Below are 20017 nucleotides of genomic sequence, written 5' to 3' on the forward strand. Positions count from 1 at the left end.
TCCAAGTAGTATGCAGTTCTTCATATATACACACACACACCAATTTCAAACAGATGGTACAGATATCCGGCAATACTGCACAGCAGGGTATCGAATATCGATATCAAGGCCAAAAAATTGCATCAGTGAGACACTAGTTATTATAACAACAAAAAAGATTTTTCTTTATACCATTTTAAAAATTGCACTGAAATTTTTTTCAGTGCAAAGTTATGTAATTATGAAATAATATACTCTGATGAGGAACGGTATAAAGAAATGGCTAAAAGTGCATATGGACATTCACTAAATTTAAATGAAATTTTCATTCAAGAAGTATCTAATTTTATTGGATATCCATGACTGGATGTTTTTTATATTTATTCAAAGAGGCAAAATTGTTTTCTATGGTTGAATCTCTTTTAAAGGTAAGTTAATCATCTTGCATTTCTCTTCAGGTATGCTTCATCCCTCTGCTTTATCAGACGTCAAAAGCCTTCTTGCTGACGTGCTGACGTGTGTTTCCGCTTATTAAAGTTTATGAGGCACGAAACGTAACAACGCTCATCTAAGCCAGACATAATGTTCAATTATGCCCCAATTAGCCAGGGGCAAGACAGCTGCTTTTGTTAATTTCTCACAGAACATTTCTGTTTGAAAAGAAGTGACTTTAAAAGAACTCCTTGTCTGAACATGTCCTCCTCTTCGTATCTTGTACGTACATAAACAAAAATGAAAGCTTGTTAGTCCAATCTCAAGATTTCTTAAAGTGCTTTGGCACCTGAAGCTCACCTGGTTGAGTCATGAAAAGATAAAAAAAAAAACATCAGCTCATGTTTCTACTGGTCCAACATAAGCAGTGGGCATATATAAACATTCTCATTGCTACATTACTTTTTCTCCCCCCCCCATTAATCTTATTTCCTCCATATATCTTGTCTTACCCAGCCTATGGAGGGATCAGTAACTGTCTGCTGGACGAATGTCAAGTCAGCAAGTTTATATATATATATATATATATATATATATATATATATATATATATATATATATATATATATATATATATATATATATATTTGGTATTTTGCAATATTTTAAACCCATATGAATTAATTGCTGGGGCTTATTTAAGTTTTAAACATAAAATATGAGTATAATGAATCTATATAATGTGATTTTTACCTTTATTGGTGATTTTATTAGATCTGCCTGCCATGATTTTAAGGATCTGAGTTGACTCAGACACAACCACAAGCCAAGAGACAGATTAAATGAAGCTTTCTTTAATTAGGGAATATTGACAATAGACCTACATGAAAGAAAATATTTGAAATACATTTTGAAGGAATTAAAACCTATTAATAAACACACTATTAAAATAAAGGATGTGAAAGACAAGGTTACTCAAAAGTGACCATCAGGCGAGCAAAGATTGGTTCACATCATTTTGTGTTGAAATGTTAATCCTTCCTGTAGGTCACATGGATGCGTGCAGAAGCACCAACTCCCTTAACGCAGCACTTTATGTTAATGACCCATTGAAACACACCCCACCCCTGCTGGCTGTCAGAGCGCAGCACCTGTAACTGAGCCAGTACCTGCAGGGACACCGGTCACTTTATTTTCCTTCACCTGAGGGGCCCCTGATTCTCTGCTGACATGATCTGGACCTCTGCAGTCCTTGGCGGGGTGTGCGTCCTCCAATTTGCAATGCTTCTCAGAGGTGAAGTCAGCAGCAGCAGCAGCCCCTGGGGCAAGACGGTCACTTTCCGCAGGGAACAAAGGCCCCCACGCCTACGGAGGGACACCAGCGGCTCCACGGAATCCTCAAACACCTCTCACGGTCCTGCGTTCACCTCCTGTCGGCTGCCCCTCACCCCGAATGAACACAAGATCCTGGATGATAACACCCAGAAGGTGAGAGTGCTGCTATGTGAAAAAAAGTCACCTGTTAATAAGTAATAATGAATTGTTTGGAGTAGAGCTGCAACACAAAAAGAAGGCTGATGAATGATTAAAATGTGTATTTTTAAAGAAGAAAAAGTTTGATTAAGATCTTGTCGTAAATGTGAAGGTTAAAGCCTTTTATGTTTTCTTCTCCTAGACAGGGTTTAATGGTGATGATGGCTCCTATGTTATCCTCACATGGGTGGGTGATGGTACAGGAGTAAGTGCCCTACATGGTTTCCTTCATCTTCATGCTGTTGTTCAAAAGCATTCTCTTCTTTTTCTGAAGCAGAACCACTTTATCCTATCAGTTAGATAATAAAATAATCAAGCTAGATTAAAGAACATTTTTATGTGCTTTTCACTGGCTAAAAAACTAAAGAATTGCTCCAAACTAAGTCAAGCAGCGACATAGACTAATTAAAACAATTAAAAAATACAAGACTGAAGGAGTAGTAGTAGTAGAGTAAAGAAAATATAAAAAAGGAAAAACATATATCTGAAATAATTACAAAAGAAGATTTATATATAGCAATGTCAAAAAATACAGTATAAATGACTCATGAATAGTTTTAACTGGGTAAATACAACATTTAAAGGGGAACTTTTTTTTCCCTATACACTAGAAAACACAAACACTTTTAAAAGCAGGTCACATAGGTCAGACTATTTTTATTTAGTTTTTTACATTATGGTCACAAAATCTTCACAAAATTCTTGCTGCTAGATGTTGTAAACATCAACAAAGCTTGTTTTAAAGTCTTAGGTGTGCTTCAGATAATGAAATCTTTAATGTTTTAACATTGTTTTTGAAACTTAAACTTCAGTCAAATATTCATAGCAGTGTTAAAATAGTAGTGTTTAAATTAGCTGCTTTCTCTGAGAAAATTTTTTCATGTTTGTATGGAAACAACACACTTGGAGCTCATTTTTATTGGGAAATTAAAAATACTGATATCACAGCTTTGAGTATTACCCGATACCGATACTGAACCGATACAATATAAACATGAATTATACATAATTTTATTACTTTTTTTGAGGAGTGGAGTATTAGAAAATGCTGGATTATGTGATATTACTCAAACAGGGAACAAAATATGAGAACAACTGACCAATGTATTATTAACTATTATTAACTATTAATGATTAACAAAGCGCAATGTTTCTATTGGTATGCTAATGAGTTACTACAATAGTTTAGTTTCCCTTTGGGCTTAATAAACGTACACTTTTGTCATTTTGTATACACGAGTGTATACAAAAATAAATTTCGTTTAAAACAGCTATAGACAATTTCCTTTTTTTGAAGTGCAGCCTTGAAAACAGTAATACATACATAAAAAATTGTAATATAAACATATGACTGTATAATAATAATAATAATAATAATAATAATAAAAAAATAATAATAATAAATAGAGTGTTTTTTTATTGAATATCAGGGTTTTAGATGCAGGCTGATTTATTTGAGTATTCGTTTTTTTGGCTGATATCAGACCAGTTTCTGTAATTCACTCACATTTTCTCCTACATATGCCAGGTAATCTTGGTACTGTCAACAATCAGTGGTCCACTTGATTCACACCTTACAGGCTCGTCTCGACTTTATCGAAGGTGAGACATATTTTTGCCTGCACATCAGTCCTACTCAGAACAGAGCTTTAATAATTTTCCCTTCCATTTTCCCCAAAGCACGGATTATGGCAAAAGTTTTCACGACATCTCTCACCGCATCAACCACACCTTCATCAAAGAGGAGTTTGGAGTCAGTGTTGGACCAGGAAGCTCGGTGAGTAAACAGTGTAGCCAGGAGTTTACATGGTAAACTAGCATATGTTTGATAGAAAACAACTGAAGGCTTGGGATGGTTTAAAGTTTGAGATACGAGGAGTCAGACTGAAACTAGTCTGTTCCTGTTGCAAGTGGTTGAGGATGTGTTGCCACGCAAAAAGTATGAGGACAGCTTCCCCGTTTGCAACTCAACTCTTCCCTCTTAAGTTACCACATATCCATTCGCCACTTTTTCAATATCTTTGTAGAAACCTCATGCTTGCAGTTAGTTCTTCCTATGGGTGTCTTTTGCTACTGTAAAAAAAAACAACAAAAAACAAAATTTTTGGTGTCCACTTGACCTGTGGATAATTGCAGCTCCTCCAGAGAACCCATAGCTCTATTGAGTGTTTTTTTCTTCTTCGTGAACTCTAGGGCTGCAAGATTATTTTGCAAATTGATTAATTTGTCGATTATTTGTATGATATGCCGTTTAATAATCGGATAGCCAAAGGTTCCTTGAAATAGAATTTTTTACTAAATGAAACTAGGTGAAACTAAAACCTTTCCACTTGAGGAGTTGTGGATAGAGCATATTGACAAAAGAAAAAAATGTTTTAATCTTAACAATCTTTACAATTTTTGGTATAATAAGTGCTCTAAATGGGTCACTCTGTAAGCTAAAGGCATGTTTAAAAGTCAGACTAATTATTTTAGCCCTAATGCACTCAATACTTTTAACAGGTATTGGAGTAGAGAGGGTTAGATATAAGCATGTGGCACATGTAATAGATTTTTGTTTGTTTATAAAGTGAAATTCCCCCCAAATACATTGCAGTTTCTCATTGTGATGAAAAATTGGAAGTTTCAAGCTATGTGCATGCATGCTCAGACATGTCTGTTTTTAACTTATTTTCATTGCAGGTGATACTGACTGCAGACACACCAGTAGTGGACCACCCGGGAGGGATCATCTTCACCTCTACAGATGCTGGGGCGACTTTCCACTTAATCCAGCTGCCCTTTCACCTGGCTCAGCCCATCACCTACCACTTTTTCAACCCTGATTACTTGGTGGCCCTCAGCATAGATGTAATCGTTTCAGAATCTTTGCTTTCTGCTCATGTGCTCGTGTTTTTAACTGTGGTTTCCTTGGCTTGGTTTGTCGACTCACAGTCAACATGCGAGGTACACATATCGAGAACACACCCTAAAGAGAAAGCAAACAGTTTCTGTTTTCTGACTTGCAGGGCGGTCTCTGGCTCTCTCTGGACTTTGGCGCTAAGTGGACAAAAGTTCATGATGGAGTTTTCTCTTTCCAGTGGTGAGCATAAACAGGAAATGGTCTCTCTCCTTGTAGAGTGCTGAAGGGCTAATATACAAGAGTATTACACGTCATCTGGCAATTAGGAATGAATGTCTTTAGGATGTTGCAATATGCAGAAACAGAGCATCCTGTAAAGTATTAAAGGAAGAATATTGTGACATTCCATGTGTTTTTGAAATGTTTTGACTTCCTGTTTCCATCAGGGGAGCAGGCATAAATTTGTTCTTCAGCTACAGCCACGTCGATGCAGGTAAAAAGCTAGAGGGTATTAAAAGGGGAGTCACAAACAACTATTTTAAATGGGTTTTGTTAGTTTTAAAAGGACAAAAAAAACTTTGCTCAAACCAAAGGTAAAGTGTTATTGAGCAAATGCAAAGATTTAACGATTTTATATATTTCATGTAAAAGGTTCATGAGAGTTTAAATGACATTGAATTATAATGCATTAATAATTTAGAATGTAGCAGTAACTTATTGATATTTAAATTATCCTTAAAAAAATTAAAATGATTTTAATATGTTTATTTATTATTTTCTTAACACTTTCTCTTGTACCGTTTGCCAATTAATAACTATTTTAATCATTTTTGTGACATATCCATTTAACCTGCACATTGCACTGAATGAACACAAATCAAAACTACACAGTTAACCACAAACACAATCTTTATGATTACAAAAAAATGTATTAATTAATCTCAAGATTAATTAAAGTTTAAATAAAGTCAAATACATTGGTTAAAAAACAAAAAAAATATACCTCTTATTATTTCACATGAACTATACATTTGTAATAATAAGGTAATCAAATAATCATGTAAGAGTTAAAGATTTAGTTCAACTTTATCCAATGATTTTTAATGTCTATTTATTAAAATTGTGATTCTCACTACTAATTAGTTCAAACTTACTATTTTGCTTTCTTTTATTCTATTCCTATTAGTTGAAGCAGAAGAAAGAGGGGATTTAGTGTTGAAGAGGACAAAAGATCTTGGAAAGACATTCACCATAATTCATGAAGACATCTTCGGTTTTGGTTACATAGGAGCTTTTCTCTTCTTCTCTGTGATGGAAGATCCTGTAAGATGGGGTTGCATGAAATTATCCTTTAGCACCAAAATTATAAAAATATCCTTCCCTATACATTTTATTTGACATCCTGTTTTGCTTCCAGGGGTCTCCCCGTGTCATGTACTTTTCATCAGACCAAGGGGACACCTTCAGTCAGGCTCTTCTGCCTTCTGCATCTACAGAGCAGGTGAGAAAAACAGAAATATTTGGATTTGTTGCTTTGGGATGTTATGATCAGGGGATTTTGACTGATAGATAAACAACTTTATTTTTGGCTTGTTCTAACTATTTATCAAGTGGGGCAATTTGCTTTGGTTCTAGGTTAACATTTGTATGTTTACAATCTAGTTTGATCCTAATATGTTCATAGATTATTATGATTCCATTACATGCTAAAAAAGCATGTACAGTCATTCTTCAACTTCATAAAGAAGCTTTGATAGCTGTCTGAGCACAGTGCAGGAAGCATATTACATCATATAGAGAGCCTGGGTGCAAATGGGAAGAACCATTTCAATTTCATAAGATCAGCAAGATGATTGGAATGGTAAAGATTAGCAAGCTGTAAAATGTGTTTTTCTTTTAAAGGTGCTCATGCAAATCAGGGCTGGCACAGTCCTTTCTCCTAGAATAGATAACATGAGGTCAGAAACAGAACATCAATACTGGGGGTTAAGTTTTGCTAAAAAAAAAAAAAAAAAAAAAAAGTTAATATTAATGATTTTAAGATGCTTTTTATCCCCCTAAACACACCTCTTACACGTGTCTGCACCGTTTGATCTAATTTCTTCAAAAATATGATCCCCGACTAGAGAGTCTGCTGACAGACCAGGAGATTTGGCAGCTGGAGAATTCATGTAGAAGTTATGTATATAGTAGAAATCCAGCTATTCTGCAACAAAGATCGGGTTCATAAACAGAAGCAAGTCTGTACACAAACACAAAACTGCATGATCATAATCGTATAATGTTTAAGTTGCAATTTGGCCATTTCATTACAGTTATGCTTGAAAGTTTTCATACCCTTCCTTTAAAGACAGAGAAAAATGATCTGACAGTAAAATAAATGCAAAATGAAAAAGTAATAATAAATAGAAAATCATGACATTGATTCTGAATATATATATATGTATATATATCTCCGGCAGTCAATGGGTGAGAGGCGGGGTACACCCTGGACAGGTCACCAGCCCATCGCAGGGCAACACATCTAAGGACAACTTACCTAACAGTCATGTTTTTGGACTGTGGGAGGAAACCGGTGTACCCGGAGAGAACCCACGCATGCTCAGGGAGAACATGTAATCTCCATGCAGAAAGAACCCAGGACCTTCTTGCTGCAAGACAGCAGTGCTACCCACTGTACCACTGAGCATATGAAACAGTATATGAAACAGTAAATAAAAAAAACTAAATTAGAACATATTAGAATTACTAGTGTTAATTTATAATTTTCTTTAATGGGAGGGTAGGTAAACTTTTTGTTTTGAGGGAATTGACTGCCTAGTGGTTAGGGTATTGCGCATGGAATCCAGAGGTTCTGAGTTAAAGCCCCACAGACTGCCACTCTGGGTCCCTGAGCAAGACTATTGCTCTGTCCTTGTGACAGTGTAATGACAACAAAAGCTGAAAAAAGGGAACTTTCAAGCACAACTATATATTTTCCCCCAAAGCTGTTTTGTTTCACTTTGCTAGCATGTCTCACTACCTGTCTTACTTTAAACGCTGCATTGGTCTGACCAAAACAGACACCTGGTCTTTTTTCATCAGACTGTTGGTTTTTATTACTGACTCACAGTTTTTTAGTTGTGTAGAAGTTGAAAGTGTTTCTATTTTCATACCTAGTCTGTTGTTGCAGATGGCCCAGGGCTCTGTCCAAAGCATCTTTAGTTAAAGTGCGATCTGTCCTTTCCTCGGTCCTCACATGTGAGCTTAGTGAGAGATTTTGCTGCAAATAAAAAAACTCTGGACAATAAACTGTCCCTTGTTACTACATGCTTGTTTAGAAAAAAGGATTGCTGAGTTTGACAACATCATTTTATAACCGAGATCAAATGTGAATTTATTAAATTGACTTTGAAACTGTATATATTGAAACTTTGAAACTGTCAAATTGCTTAAATCAATATGTAAGATGAGTTAAGCTGCAAATCTGCTTTGACATGACATTTGCTGTGATGTTCTGGTATACAAGTTAACCAAATTAGATAAACTCATATAGACTTAAATGTTGTCCCTTAAGACATAAAAGCTATTATTTCACTCTTACTTAATTAATTTTTCTGGTTTTTCTGATGAAATGGATGAATAAATATCATTATATTCTGTAAAATCTGATTGAATTATAATCTGAAAGTTCTTCCTGCTTTGGTCCTTTTGGCCATTATTTCAACAGGCTAGCTTAAAACAAGAACGGCAACATTTCCTTTTTTCCAGCACTCCCTAAATACACACCTGCCCTTATGAAACTCAGGCCCACACATTATGTTGACACTGCAAACACAGACGTTGTCTCACAATGATTACTCCGTGTTTATGAGGAAGAAATTAAATTAGCCATCAAAAAGAAAACAATCAGCAGTTCTACATTTTCACACCCTCATGCTGTCTTTCCCTGGATTTGTGTGTGTGTTTGCAGTTTTACTCCATCTTGGATGGGGACGAGGACATGCTGTTCATGCACGTGGACACACCAGGAGGTAGTGCACAAACGCACAGGCCATCTCCTTATTTATGTTTTGTGTTTAAATTTGAAAACAGATAACCAAAAAGTAATAAAACAAGCCTGACTTACTGGTATGGCAGCATTTCCTAAAAAATTAGAATGTATAGCCTTCTTATCTGCTTTGCTTTGTGATGGAAAAAGTTGAAAAGAAAGGCCAAACTGGTTCCACTACTTTTCGCTTGCTGACAAATCATCTTACCTTATTTCATACATATGCATACAACTTCAATTTCTAATGATTTCTTTTTTTTTCAACTTTTTTCCCCTTTTCCTATATTTTTCCCACTCACTCAAACTTTCCCGACTCTTTTTTATCAAAATAACTCATACTTATGATCCAGGAGGTTATTTATTGTCAACATAATGGGACTTTTGAACTGTAGAGATAAATAGGGGAGACATGTGGGCAAAGGGGGCTTTATCTTTTTTTGGAAGCGGGGAGGGGGAATTAGGTTGCACTGCAAAAACTGCCACCTTGTCAGTGGATCAGGGTGTAACCAAAGCAACACACACAAATGCACTTTATGATGTCTATCTTGTCTTTGTCCTTCAAATGTTTGGCCAACACGTGTGCAAGAATCACTCATGCAACATCGGATTGATGACAAATAGCTGCTTCTGTGTTGTGTCTGCTTGTTATTTTCTGCTCTCTCTTAGACATTATTTCTGTATAAAAACTTCAGAATCTACATTCCTGTTATAGTATAATTTTTTTTCTTACAGAAACTTTCTTTGGAACTATGTACACCTCAGATGACCGGGGAATACTGTTCTCCAAGTCGCTGGAGCGACATCTATTTGATGGACAAAGGAAAAGTGATTTTACAAACATTACCTCACTGAGAGGCGTTTATCTAACTAATAAATTAGACATTGGTAAGTGTCTTTATCAATCAGCTCTCCTAACATGATTAATGTGCATAAATACTCTCTTGATATTATTTTTTCACAATGTTTAAGGTATGAACCGTGATATAAAAACAAGAGCTAAAACAATTAATCAAATTAATCATGATTAGGCGATTATTCTAATAATTGTCAACGAATTTGGAAACCAATAATTGTTAACTGGAGTTTAGAAAATGTAAATTATTCCTTCAGGTGACAGATTAACCAACCCTTGACCAGAAATTATACAAACATTGTAAAAAAATAAATAAAATAAATATATATACAGTATAAAAATTTTACATCTAAGATTTAGTTTCACCTGGGTTAATTAATAAAATTCTTCTTTAGGGAACCTTTTGCTATCCGCTTATTAATCAATTAATCAAACAAATAATCAACAGATTAATCGATTTGCAAAATAACCCGTAGTTGCAGCCCTAATAAGAACTAAGAGTTGATAAAAAAATAAGTAACAGTCTTTGTAAAATATGAATCCTGAAGTTTTAAATCTTTTCTAGAGTGAGAGTGGAAGTATACTCTATCTATTCAGATATGTGTATTCTCATCATATTTAGAGATATACAATTGGGATGTCATCAGGGAAAGAAATAGCTCTAGATCTAATCCCTTGTCAGGATTTTTATTTAATTGGGAAGACCAATCTCCCATCGTCATCATTGCTTTGATTTGTTTTTATTGAACTTATATCCAGATACAAGACTGTAAAGTAGAGCAGGAATAGATGTAGAGTGATCCACTAAAAATATTAGTATATTGTCAGAAAAAAGAGACAATTTGTGTTGAACATTTTGTTTATCACATATTCCCCTAATGAGAGTGTTGGGCCAAACCTATTCTGCTAACAGCTCTATGCTGAGTGCAAATAATGAGGGTGACAATGCGCCTTCTTGTCCGTTCACCCTGATGAGGGTCTGTGGAGAGACATTTCTGACCACTTGGGCAAATACTTTCTCAGCATTCTCAGCATCAAGGCTAATGACAGATTAATTTAAGACCCTTCTGAGGTTATCGCTTCTCTGGCTTTGTATTACGGACCCAAATAGGTCTGGTTTCACATGTTTGCTCATATGCTTTTGATTTTGTTAGCATACATTAGGTGAGTATTTTTAGATCAACAGAAATCTGACTAATTGGGTGCATTATGTTGGGCCCTTTGATTTGGAGCATTGAGTTGAATATTTTTTTTAAAACACCATAGTTGTCTATATTATCATCAGAACTACTCTTTATTGCACATTTAGTAAATAATTTCCCTAAAAAGGTGTACAGTCTTTCATTATTTTTCCTGGAGAGGTCAATAGACCCTGTCTACTCTTTTGTAAATCCTTTATTTTTTAACATGCAGTGGGGATTTAGTCTTGCTCAATAACTCCAAAGTTTCCATAGTTATTTGGCCGCAAAACAAGCACAGATTCAAACATGTTTGCCACCACCTGAGGCCTGTACCAAGAAAAAGGGGGTTAGGCCATGGGCGTAGGTTTGATTTCAACTTTGGTAGGGACACTATTGGTCTGATGTCATTGGTCCAATGCAAAAATATGCATGCTCGCTTTTTTATGCTTGACCTGAAAATCAGGGTGAATTTTGTTTGAAGAGAAAAGCAACATTTCTTGCTACAGTTGTACAAATTTTATAAGTGCTACACACACTAGATGCTGTTTATCAATGTTTGAAGCATCATCGGCTCTGATAAATGAAGAATTATGACTTTTTTCCTTTTTGAAAAGGTTTGCATTTGAAATTACCATCGAATAAGACAGAAAGTAAATCTGTGCCTATTTAACAAAATATGTCTGTTATATGTGGATTTATACTGTTTTCTCTTTTGAAGATATACAATTGTGCAGAGGTAAAACCCACTCTTATCTTTCAAATATTCTCTCTGTATCATGAAACAAAGCAAAATAATAGATTCAAGGGACACCAAATAAATTTATAGTATTTACATGAGCACTGGAACTGAATGAGCATTTAGAATATTAAATTCACTCTACAAGTCATCTAAGCTGTAGTTACTCAATTTAACCCATATCATGTATTTTATCTTGGGATGAAACAATTCATCGGAATAATTAATTATTGAAATGTCAACAAATTTAGTAATCAATTAATCGTTTACTGGAGTATAGAGACTCTAAAACATGTCTTTAGCTCACAGAGCGACCCACTTAAAGCAGGAATTACACCAATATTGTAAAAAAAATATATATATATAAACAAAAATGTTTTCGTCTGTCAATATTCTCCATCCAGACGGCTAGAACAAAGCTGTATTGTAAATTATAAACATGTTATTCACATCTAATTGTTGGTAGGGACAAGTAGGTAGGTCCAAAATTTTGGTAGGGACATGTCCCTATGGTCCCTATGCAAACCGACGCCAATGGGTTAGCCAGATAACTTCCACCTCAACCCTGACTTTGTGGTACTATCAAGCTGAATTCCGACTTAATGAGGCTAGTTACCATGGTAACATACTCTTAAAGCAAGCTAGCTTTCAGTGTTGATCTGAATCCTAGAAAACGATCCACCCAGCAGCCAATCAGCTGTTTTGGAAACAATGATGTCCTTTCAATGAAGACCAGAACAGTATAACTGAGAAGGGAAAATTTACACTGAAGCTGCAGCACCGATAGGGGATTTACAGCAAACCGACAAGTAAAAAAACAAAAAACAAAAACAAAACAACAAAAAAAATACTGGGATTAGTAGGGTTACTGGGAAATAGAACATTTATCAAACAGAGAAGAGAGTTTATATGAGATTCAAAATCCTCCAAATTTTTCTTTAGGATGAAAAGATATTGTGGTATTTCTGTACATATTGGGACTCATTTGAGGACTATCACTATTTTAAAAGCAGAGTTGATTTTTACCTTTTGTCCTGCTGAGTTCTGACACAGCTCAAAATCAGGATGATTTCATTCAGATAATCCACTTCTTGTATTAATATGATGCAATTGCGGCATCAACTGTCAGCTTTATGGTAGCCCAAACATTACTGAATTAAAAAGTCGAACTAACCAAATTAAATTATCTTTCTGTGTTTTATTTTTATCTGCTGCCAAGACCTCTTCAATCCAGAGGGGTATGCAATCAATATGCAGTATAGAGACTGGTATGCAGGCTGTCTTAAATGACACTAATGTGTAACATACGCATTTATTTGGCGTCTTTTTCATGCAGCCACTCTAACTGACTTTTCACAGAGACTTTTGCTGGCACCGCTGATCCAGATTGCCACTGTTATTGATTGTTCAAACTGGATAGACTGGATGTAATCCTGAGCTCGCTTTGTGGTACAGGCCTGTCATTTAAGGTCTTTGTATTGATGCACACAGTGTTAGTTCTTTTACCAAAACCACAATTACAAACATCCCATTTCCAGATGTCTTGCGGTTTATTTAGATAAAGCTTTGCCATTTAAAGAATTTTATCTCCTTACATCATTCCAATCCTTTCAAGCAAGCCATCCTTATCTGGCCTTTTTCTATTTGTAGTGTAGTGAACACTATCAGTTCACAAGCAATCTGGAGCTATTAAGACTCGGTTTATTTTTTTAAGTGTCCCAGGGCATTGCACTAAATAAACCTGTTGAGCTTTCGTTTCTGGGAACTCTGGCAATTGGATGGTCTGGCTACTCGGAAACATTTCAAATGGCAAGACTTTTTTCCATTTGTGAATGTTATTTTAGAGGTATAATTGTGAATGCCAACAATTTGGAAAGCAGACTTACAAAAAAAGTCGCCCTTCTCTGAGATCATTTTCACCCAATTTCTCAGAGTAAGACAGACAGCCTCATCTTTAAAAAGCCACTTTTGCTTTCTGATAATCATTTAATAAGAAACATCTGGGTTATACTTATAGCCTTCATTGTAAAGAGTGTAAAGTTTTCTATGAAAACGTTGAGGTACAGTATTATGTATTGTTATTCATCTGAATTTGTTTTTTTTTTTGCTCTATTTCAAGACCTGGAAATGTATCAGGAAAAGATCCTTCCTTCCTTCCTTCCTTCCTTCCTTCCTTCCTTCCTTCCTTCCTTCCTTCCTTCCTTCCTTCCTTCCTTCCTTCCTTCCTTCCTTCCTTCCTTCCTTCCTTCCTTCCTTCCTTCCTTCACCATACATCAAAAAATCAGTTAAAGGTAATTAACTTATTGTAGATATATATATATATATATATATATATATATATATATATATATATATATATATATATATATATATATATATATATATATATATATATATATATATATATATATATATATATATATAAAACAGGAACAAATACACAAAAGACCTGATCTTTTTGTGTGTAGGATCACATACAGCTGCCCCTTAAAGCCTCCATGAGTAAGATTTACTCCCATCTAGTGTTCCTCTAATTGAATTACAAATGACCAAGAAGTGTGTTCTGGTGCCTCGTCATTAAGCACTTAATAACTACTAAGAAAACAACAGAATAACATAAATGTGACAATGTCGTCATCTTGCACGAGTTCAGCATACAGATTGAAATATAAATATAGTCTTTTTCATTTGCTTTTTTTGTGCACTTTTTATGTTTTTAGTGGTGATTAAAACATGACTAGAAACTGGTATTACTTTTGGTCTATTCTTTCTGACTATAGAAAAGACATCAAACCCCATTACCCTTGACAAATCAGATAAAATTAATGAAAAACAGATGGGCCTTATTGGAAAAAAAAAAGTTCAGGATCTCTAAATGATAACAGGAAATGTTAACTCCTTAAATACAGTTTAAAAATTGTTGTGGTTTTACATATTTGCATGGTTTTGTACTTGCTAATTACACAATAAGTAACTTACTTTTTTGAGCTCCTAGAGTCAAACTTTAGGCATCTGTGAGTTTATAGTTTAATAATTTGACTTAAATCAAAAAACAAATCCTGATTTTAAAGGTTTGTGTCTTTGCAGATGGCCGAATAAGATCTGTCATTTCCTTCAACAGAGGAGGAACATGGAGGCCACTGAAGAAACCGGAGAATGTAAACTGCCCGGGCAATGTCAAGCGTGTATGTTCATTCAAAAAGTACTAAATAATTCCAGTTTTTTATATATATTTAAAAAGTCTAATTCATATGAATATTTTTTTGCTCATTTTAAACAGTGTAACCTTCATATTCATGGAGAACACAGTCGTTACAACAATTTAGTTCCAATGCTAGCTCTTTCTGAGCCAACTGCGATCGGTCTCGTCATTGCTCATGGTAACTTCACATCGTAACCCATTTATTGGGAATATTAGTTTAAAACCTAATCAGTATCTGTTTTTTCCATCAGGCACGGTGGGTGATTCTCTTTCTTTATCGCAGCACCCGGACGTGTTTGTTTCCTCAGATGGAGGATATAACTGGAGAGGGACCCTTAAGGGCCCTCACCACTACAGCATACTAGACTCTGGGGGTCTCATAGTAGCTGTGGAGGCCCACCGGGACAGACAAGTCAAGACCATCAAGTAATTAAAAATACTACCGCTAGCTTCCTTTTCACTTAAGTTTAGAAAATGATGTGTGACTAAACTGTGCTGCTGACTTCCCTCATCAGATTCTCCACGGATGAAGGCCGGTGCTGGAAGTCACATAACTTCACAGAGCAGCCCTTCTTCTTTGCAGGCTTGGCCTCAGAGCCAGGCACCAAGGCCATGAATGTCAGTGTGTGGGGTTTCAGGCCAGAGGTTGACGGCCAGCCGATGTGGGTTACAGTCACAATCGACTTCCAAAGCCTCATCACCAGAGAATGTAAGTTATTCAGGAAAAATAAGCTGACCTCGGGTATGGTTTACTAAATAGTTCAGAATACGCCTTCTACGGCTGCTCTTTCCCAGACTTCCTGCCAATTATTTGTTATTATATTATTAGGACATACTGCCACATAGTGGTTAAAGGATAACATTTGTTATATTGGTACTATAGATGAAGTGAAGTTTTATATATATATATATATATATATATATATATATATATATATATATATATATATATATATATATATATATATATATATATATATATATAAAACCTAAACTAGCATAACATTCTGCCCTAAAAGCAGTGGTGTCAGAAGTACACTCATCTACTTTAGTAGAAGTATAGATACTGCAGTTTAAAAACACTATGGTAAAAGTTGGAGTATCAACTTGACCTCTTTACTCAAGTAAAAATGAAAAAGTATGTGCTCCAATAACTACTTAAAGTATAAAAGTATGAAGTAAACCTTAAAAAAAAAAACAGCCAGATGCCACGATATGAATTGAAAGCTAAATTTTTTGACTTTTTCGAAAAATTCTTTTAGATAGGGCCAAGGATGAGGGAGGTCTTTTTGGTCTCCGTCTTCCATCTCCCGATACACTCTCACCTGTGTCCGACCTTTCAGACATTTCAACATCTTTTTCTGAATCCAACATTGTAGCATGGCATAGATAATTCACGTTTGCAGTTTGAAAAACACCTGCTTCCTTCTGATGATTTCCTTTAGCTAACCAATGAGTGTTTGCATGATATGACACATCCAATGACACTAGTTTTCACGAGATGTGGATGGCGCCAAGGATCTGCATTGGATGACGCAAATGACATGAAATTAATATTTATAAACATTAAACCGAAGCCAAGAGTAATGAGAAACGTTTGTTTTAAAAATGTAAGGAATAGAAAGTACAGATACTTGTGTGAAAATGTAATAGAGAGAAGTTAGAAGTAGGAAGAAAAATAAGTAATGGAGTAAAGTATAGATACCTAAAAAAGTGTACTTAAGTAAAGTAACAAAGTATTTGTACTTCGTTGCTTGACACCGCTGCTTAAAAAAGTTAGACCTTTTTCAGTTTTTAAAAGGACTTTTTTTTAAGAGTTACTAACAGAAAGGCTCCAAGCATCACAGATCCTCTACTGTACTTTACAGTGAAACCATTTTCAAAAAAAATTCAGTTTTTTTCATGTTCAACTTTTTTCATTATATAATCATACAAGGAAACATTAGTGATATGTGCACTCATTGGTTTTTATTTGATTCATTATCAGGTAGCAAAAAGGATTATGAAGAGTGGCTGGCTCACTCTACAAACAAAGGGGACTCGGAGAGAAACGGCTGTGTTCTTGGCATGAAGGAGACCTATAGGAGACTGAAGAAGCAGTCTGTGTGCAGAAATGGGCGAAGCTTTGTGGTTAAAAAAAAGCAAAGCCCCTGTCCGTGCACCAGAGAGGACTACTTATGGTATGTCAAACTGTTTAAAACCTCAAAAGGGGGTTAAATGCATTAAATGGTTCTATAAATGACTTTCATGTTGCGTGCATTTTCTAAACCTCTTATTGACCTTGAAAACAGTGACTATGGTTACTTTCGTCATGTGAACACCTCAGAGTGTGTGAGACAGCCAAATACTCCAAATAAAAGCTTTGAGATGTGTCTGGATGGAGAGGAGGATGAGCTTCTGACAGCAGGGTAATTATCCAATCTATTTAAGTGGCGGATCTCTTTCATGCACCTCTTAGGTTATATCTTTGCTCTGCATAGTCATATGCTTTCAATTTTTCACATGCTTTTAGGTTAGTACCACAAATTGCAATAACTTTATTGGGATTTTGAAGGAATAGACCAACAATAAGCCCCGGAAGCCCTGGAAAGGAAACTGTTGTCTGGTCAGATAAGGACAACGATGCTGCTCTACAAAAAAATACTTTTTTTTAATTTTGTTTTATATTTTTAGGTCCTATATTAATTTTGTCTTGGCAGTTATGGCAAAAGACACAATAAGTTTGAACTTCTTGATTTATACCATAGAAGATTCCTGCGTATCCCAGTTAAAATCCTGACCCAAATCTAATTTAATAAAATTGTACACTTGGAAACAAAAGTTGTTCTCAATCCAACTTGAATTGTTTTTGGCAGAAAAAAAAAGGGAAAAAAAGTAATTTCACATAAAATTGATTTGTTCAGAACCACCAAAAGGTGTTTTGGAATAAAATGTATATATATTCAATCAGAGGGGCATGACACATTTTTCAATTTTCTTTACAAAACATTTTGAAAATCGTTTATTATTTTATCATTGTACATATGATTCTCTTTTTTGTATATCCTGCCCATGTTATTTTAAAATGTATAAACTCCTGTGTAAAGCTCATCAAAGATATTATTTTCTCAAAATATTCACAGGTACCGAAAGGTCCCGAGTGACAAGTGTGAAGGTGGGTTCACTCCTCAGCATATGGTGCAGACAATCATCCGGCCATGCGGGGTTAAACCCACTCCTGACCCTTCAGCCATGTCCACATCTCCAGTTGAACATTTTGACACACCAGTGAGAACAGTTTCCCTCTTACTAGTTTTCTGACTTACTAGTTTTTCTGTAGTTTTGTTATATTAAGTATTCTATAATATATCTTCCAGAAAGAAAGGCTTGTCCTGATCCTGGTGTCTACAGGAGCAGCTGTTGTAGTCCTGGTGACTATCATCTCTGCATTCCTTGCAGTCAGAAGAGGGGTTTATAGAACCAGGTAAGTTGAACACGCACACCTGCACCATGCGACCTTTACACATTGAGTAAAAGGTGATTGATGCTTCTGCAGGATGCCGGCGTATCGTTTTTCTAACCTGCGCATTCAGGAGGATAATGGCTTCACGGCAGACCTGGAGAGTGCCACCAGCAGCAACGGTACAGCCTGCCAGCACGACTCAGACGTGGTAAGACTAGTTTAAGGACTTTTTTCTCTTTATTACATTAACCAGTGTGTCAAAGATATTGTTTTAACTTGCGTACTAATGTCTTTATGCTCTTGCTTTTTGCAGGATCTCCTTGAATGACACAAACCTAAGATCTGGAACACAAAAGGCTCATGATTGTAATGAGTCACATGGAAATAAAGCAAACCCGGCTATAACTTGAACGTGAAAATAATAGCTATTAATTTATTTTATTTTGTGTCTAATGTATGTTTTTTTTGTACAGCATTTTTTTTTTACCTTATTATAATGACTTTCGTCCAAATATTTCAGTCTTAATTCTAAAAACCCTGAAAGAAGTGTCTTTACTTTATGTATTTGTATTGACAGAATGTTTAAGGCTTCTAAATATTTACTATGCATTGGTATTGGACACTAAAGAAGGAGAACTTCCCAAACTAAAGTTTCTACTCAATGTCCCAAGAAAAACAGTAGGGGGCGTTGCGATATGCCCCTTCTTTCCTTATAAGAAGTGAAGGAAATACAGGAAGTTGGTGGAGACAAAGATTTTGTTTGACAGATGTATGACTCCTCATCACCCTCGATAACTGCTCTTGCTGTGATCATATATTGTTTTGTTGTTATTGTTTTTTTTAAATATAAAGTAACATTTTTTTTTTTTTTTTTTTTTAGATTTTTAAGTAAATGTTTTCAGGAAATTATAGAAAGTTTTATTGAACCTCACATTTGGGAAGCTGCTGCTTAACTGACACCAATCTAAAATAAACTGGAACACTTCTAATTTATTTAAAAAAAAAAATAGACTGAACATGTTTTACATCTTTGTAAAGACGTTATTGGAAATCAGGTTAAGTAGGATTTTTTAAAAGTTTTTTTTTTTTTTAAAGCTATGAATATTGTTAGGTTTTCTATACTTGCTGAATGGGTGTCTGTACTGAATATTTAAAACTCTTCTTAGGATTTGCATGTTGGTCAATGTTTTGCATCAGCTTTACCGTAAAGAGAAAAAACAAAAAAACAAAAACAAATATCTTTAAGTGACTGAAAATACTGTAAAAACAAGCTGTACTAACGATAATAAATACTTTCACAAACTTTATCAAGTGTTTTTTCTTTTCCTTGTACAGAAAATTTGTATTATTTGAAAAAAAGATTTTTATTTTCAATTGATTTAAACATTGCATCAAATAAAACCTTTGTGGGGGTTTAATAAAAAGTATGAATAAGCATGTATACAACTGTGTCTTTTCATCATACAATAATGCAAGCTTTAAGTAAAATTTGATTTTCTTTTGGAAATTCAAAAATATATAAATTACATATATAAATAATATTAAATATTCTTCTCAGTAGTGCAGAAACCTGTATGACTGCTGCAGCAGTTCAAACATTTAATTGAAATATTACCAACTTTATCTCATCCATATGTCGAATGTTAAAACTACTTACTGAATTTAGAGCTTTGCATGAGACTCCAGGTTGCAGTATGATAATTGAATGAATGAATGAATAAATGAATGAATGAATATTTATTTATTTCAGACAATAATATTAGTAACAAAAAATAAAATAAAATAAA

General features: G+C 34.9%; 1 protein-coding gene across 1 annotated transcript; it reads left to right on the forward strand.

Annotated features, from left to right (window-relative positions):
- Positions 1-1532: 1532 nt before the first annotated feature.
- si:dkey-159a18.1 (sortilin) lies at positions 1533-19221 on the forward strand. The gene is made up of 21 exons (XM_038294169.1): positions 1533-1899; positions 2087-2149; positions 3473-3546; positions 3625-3721; positions 4627-4794; positions 4953-5026; positions 5233-5279; positions 5973-6109; positions 6204-6287; positions 8739-8799; positions 9549-9701; positions 14674-14771; positions 14867-14966; positions 15040-15214; positions 15304-15497; positions 16776-16968; positions 17080-17196; positions 17911-18055; positions 18145-18251; positions 18324-18438; positions 18544-19221. The coding sequence occupies exons 1-21, from the start codon at positions 1642-1644 to the stop codon at positions 18556-18558; spliced, it is 2475 nt and encodes an 824-aa protein (XP_038150097.1). The 5' UTR covers positions 1533-1641; the 3' UTR covers positions 18559-19221.
- The last annotated feature ends 796 nt before the right edge of the window (positions 19222-20017 follow it).

Source organism: Cyprinodon tularosa, unplaced genomic scaffold (genome assembly GCF_016077235.1).
Source record: "Cyprinodon tularosa strain WSP-4 unplaced genomic scaffold, ASM1607723v1 ctg336, whole genome shotgun sequence".
In the NCBI taxonomy this organism is placed as follows: Eukaryota; Metazoa; Chordata; class Actinopteri; order Cyprinodontiformes; family Cyprinodontidae; genus Cyprinodon; species Cyprinodon tularosa.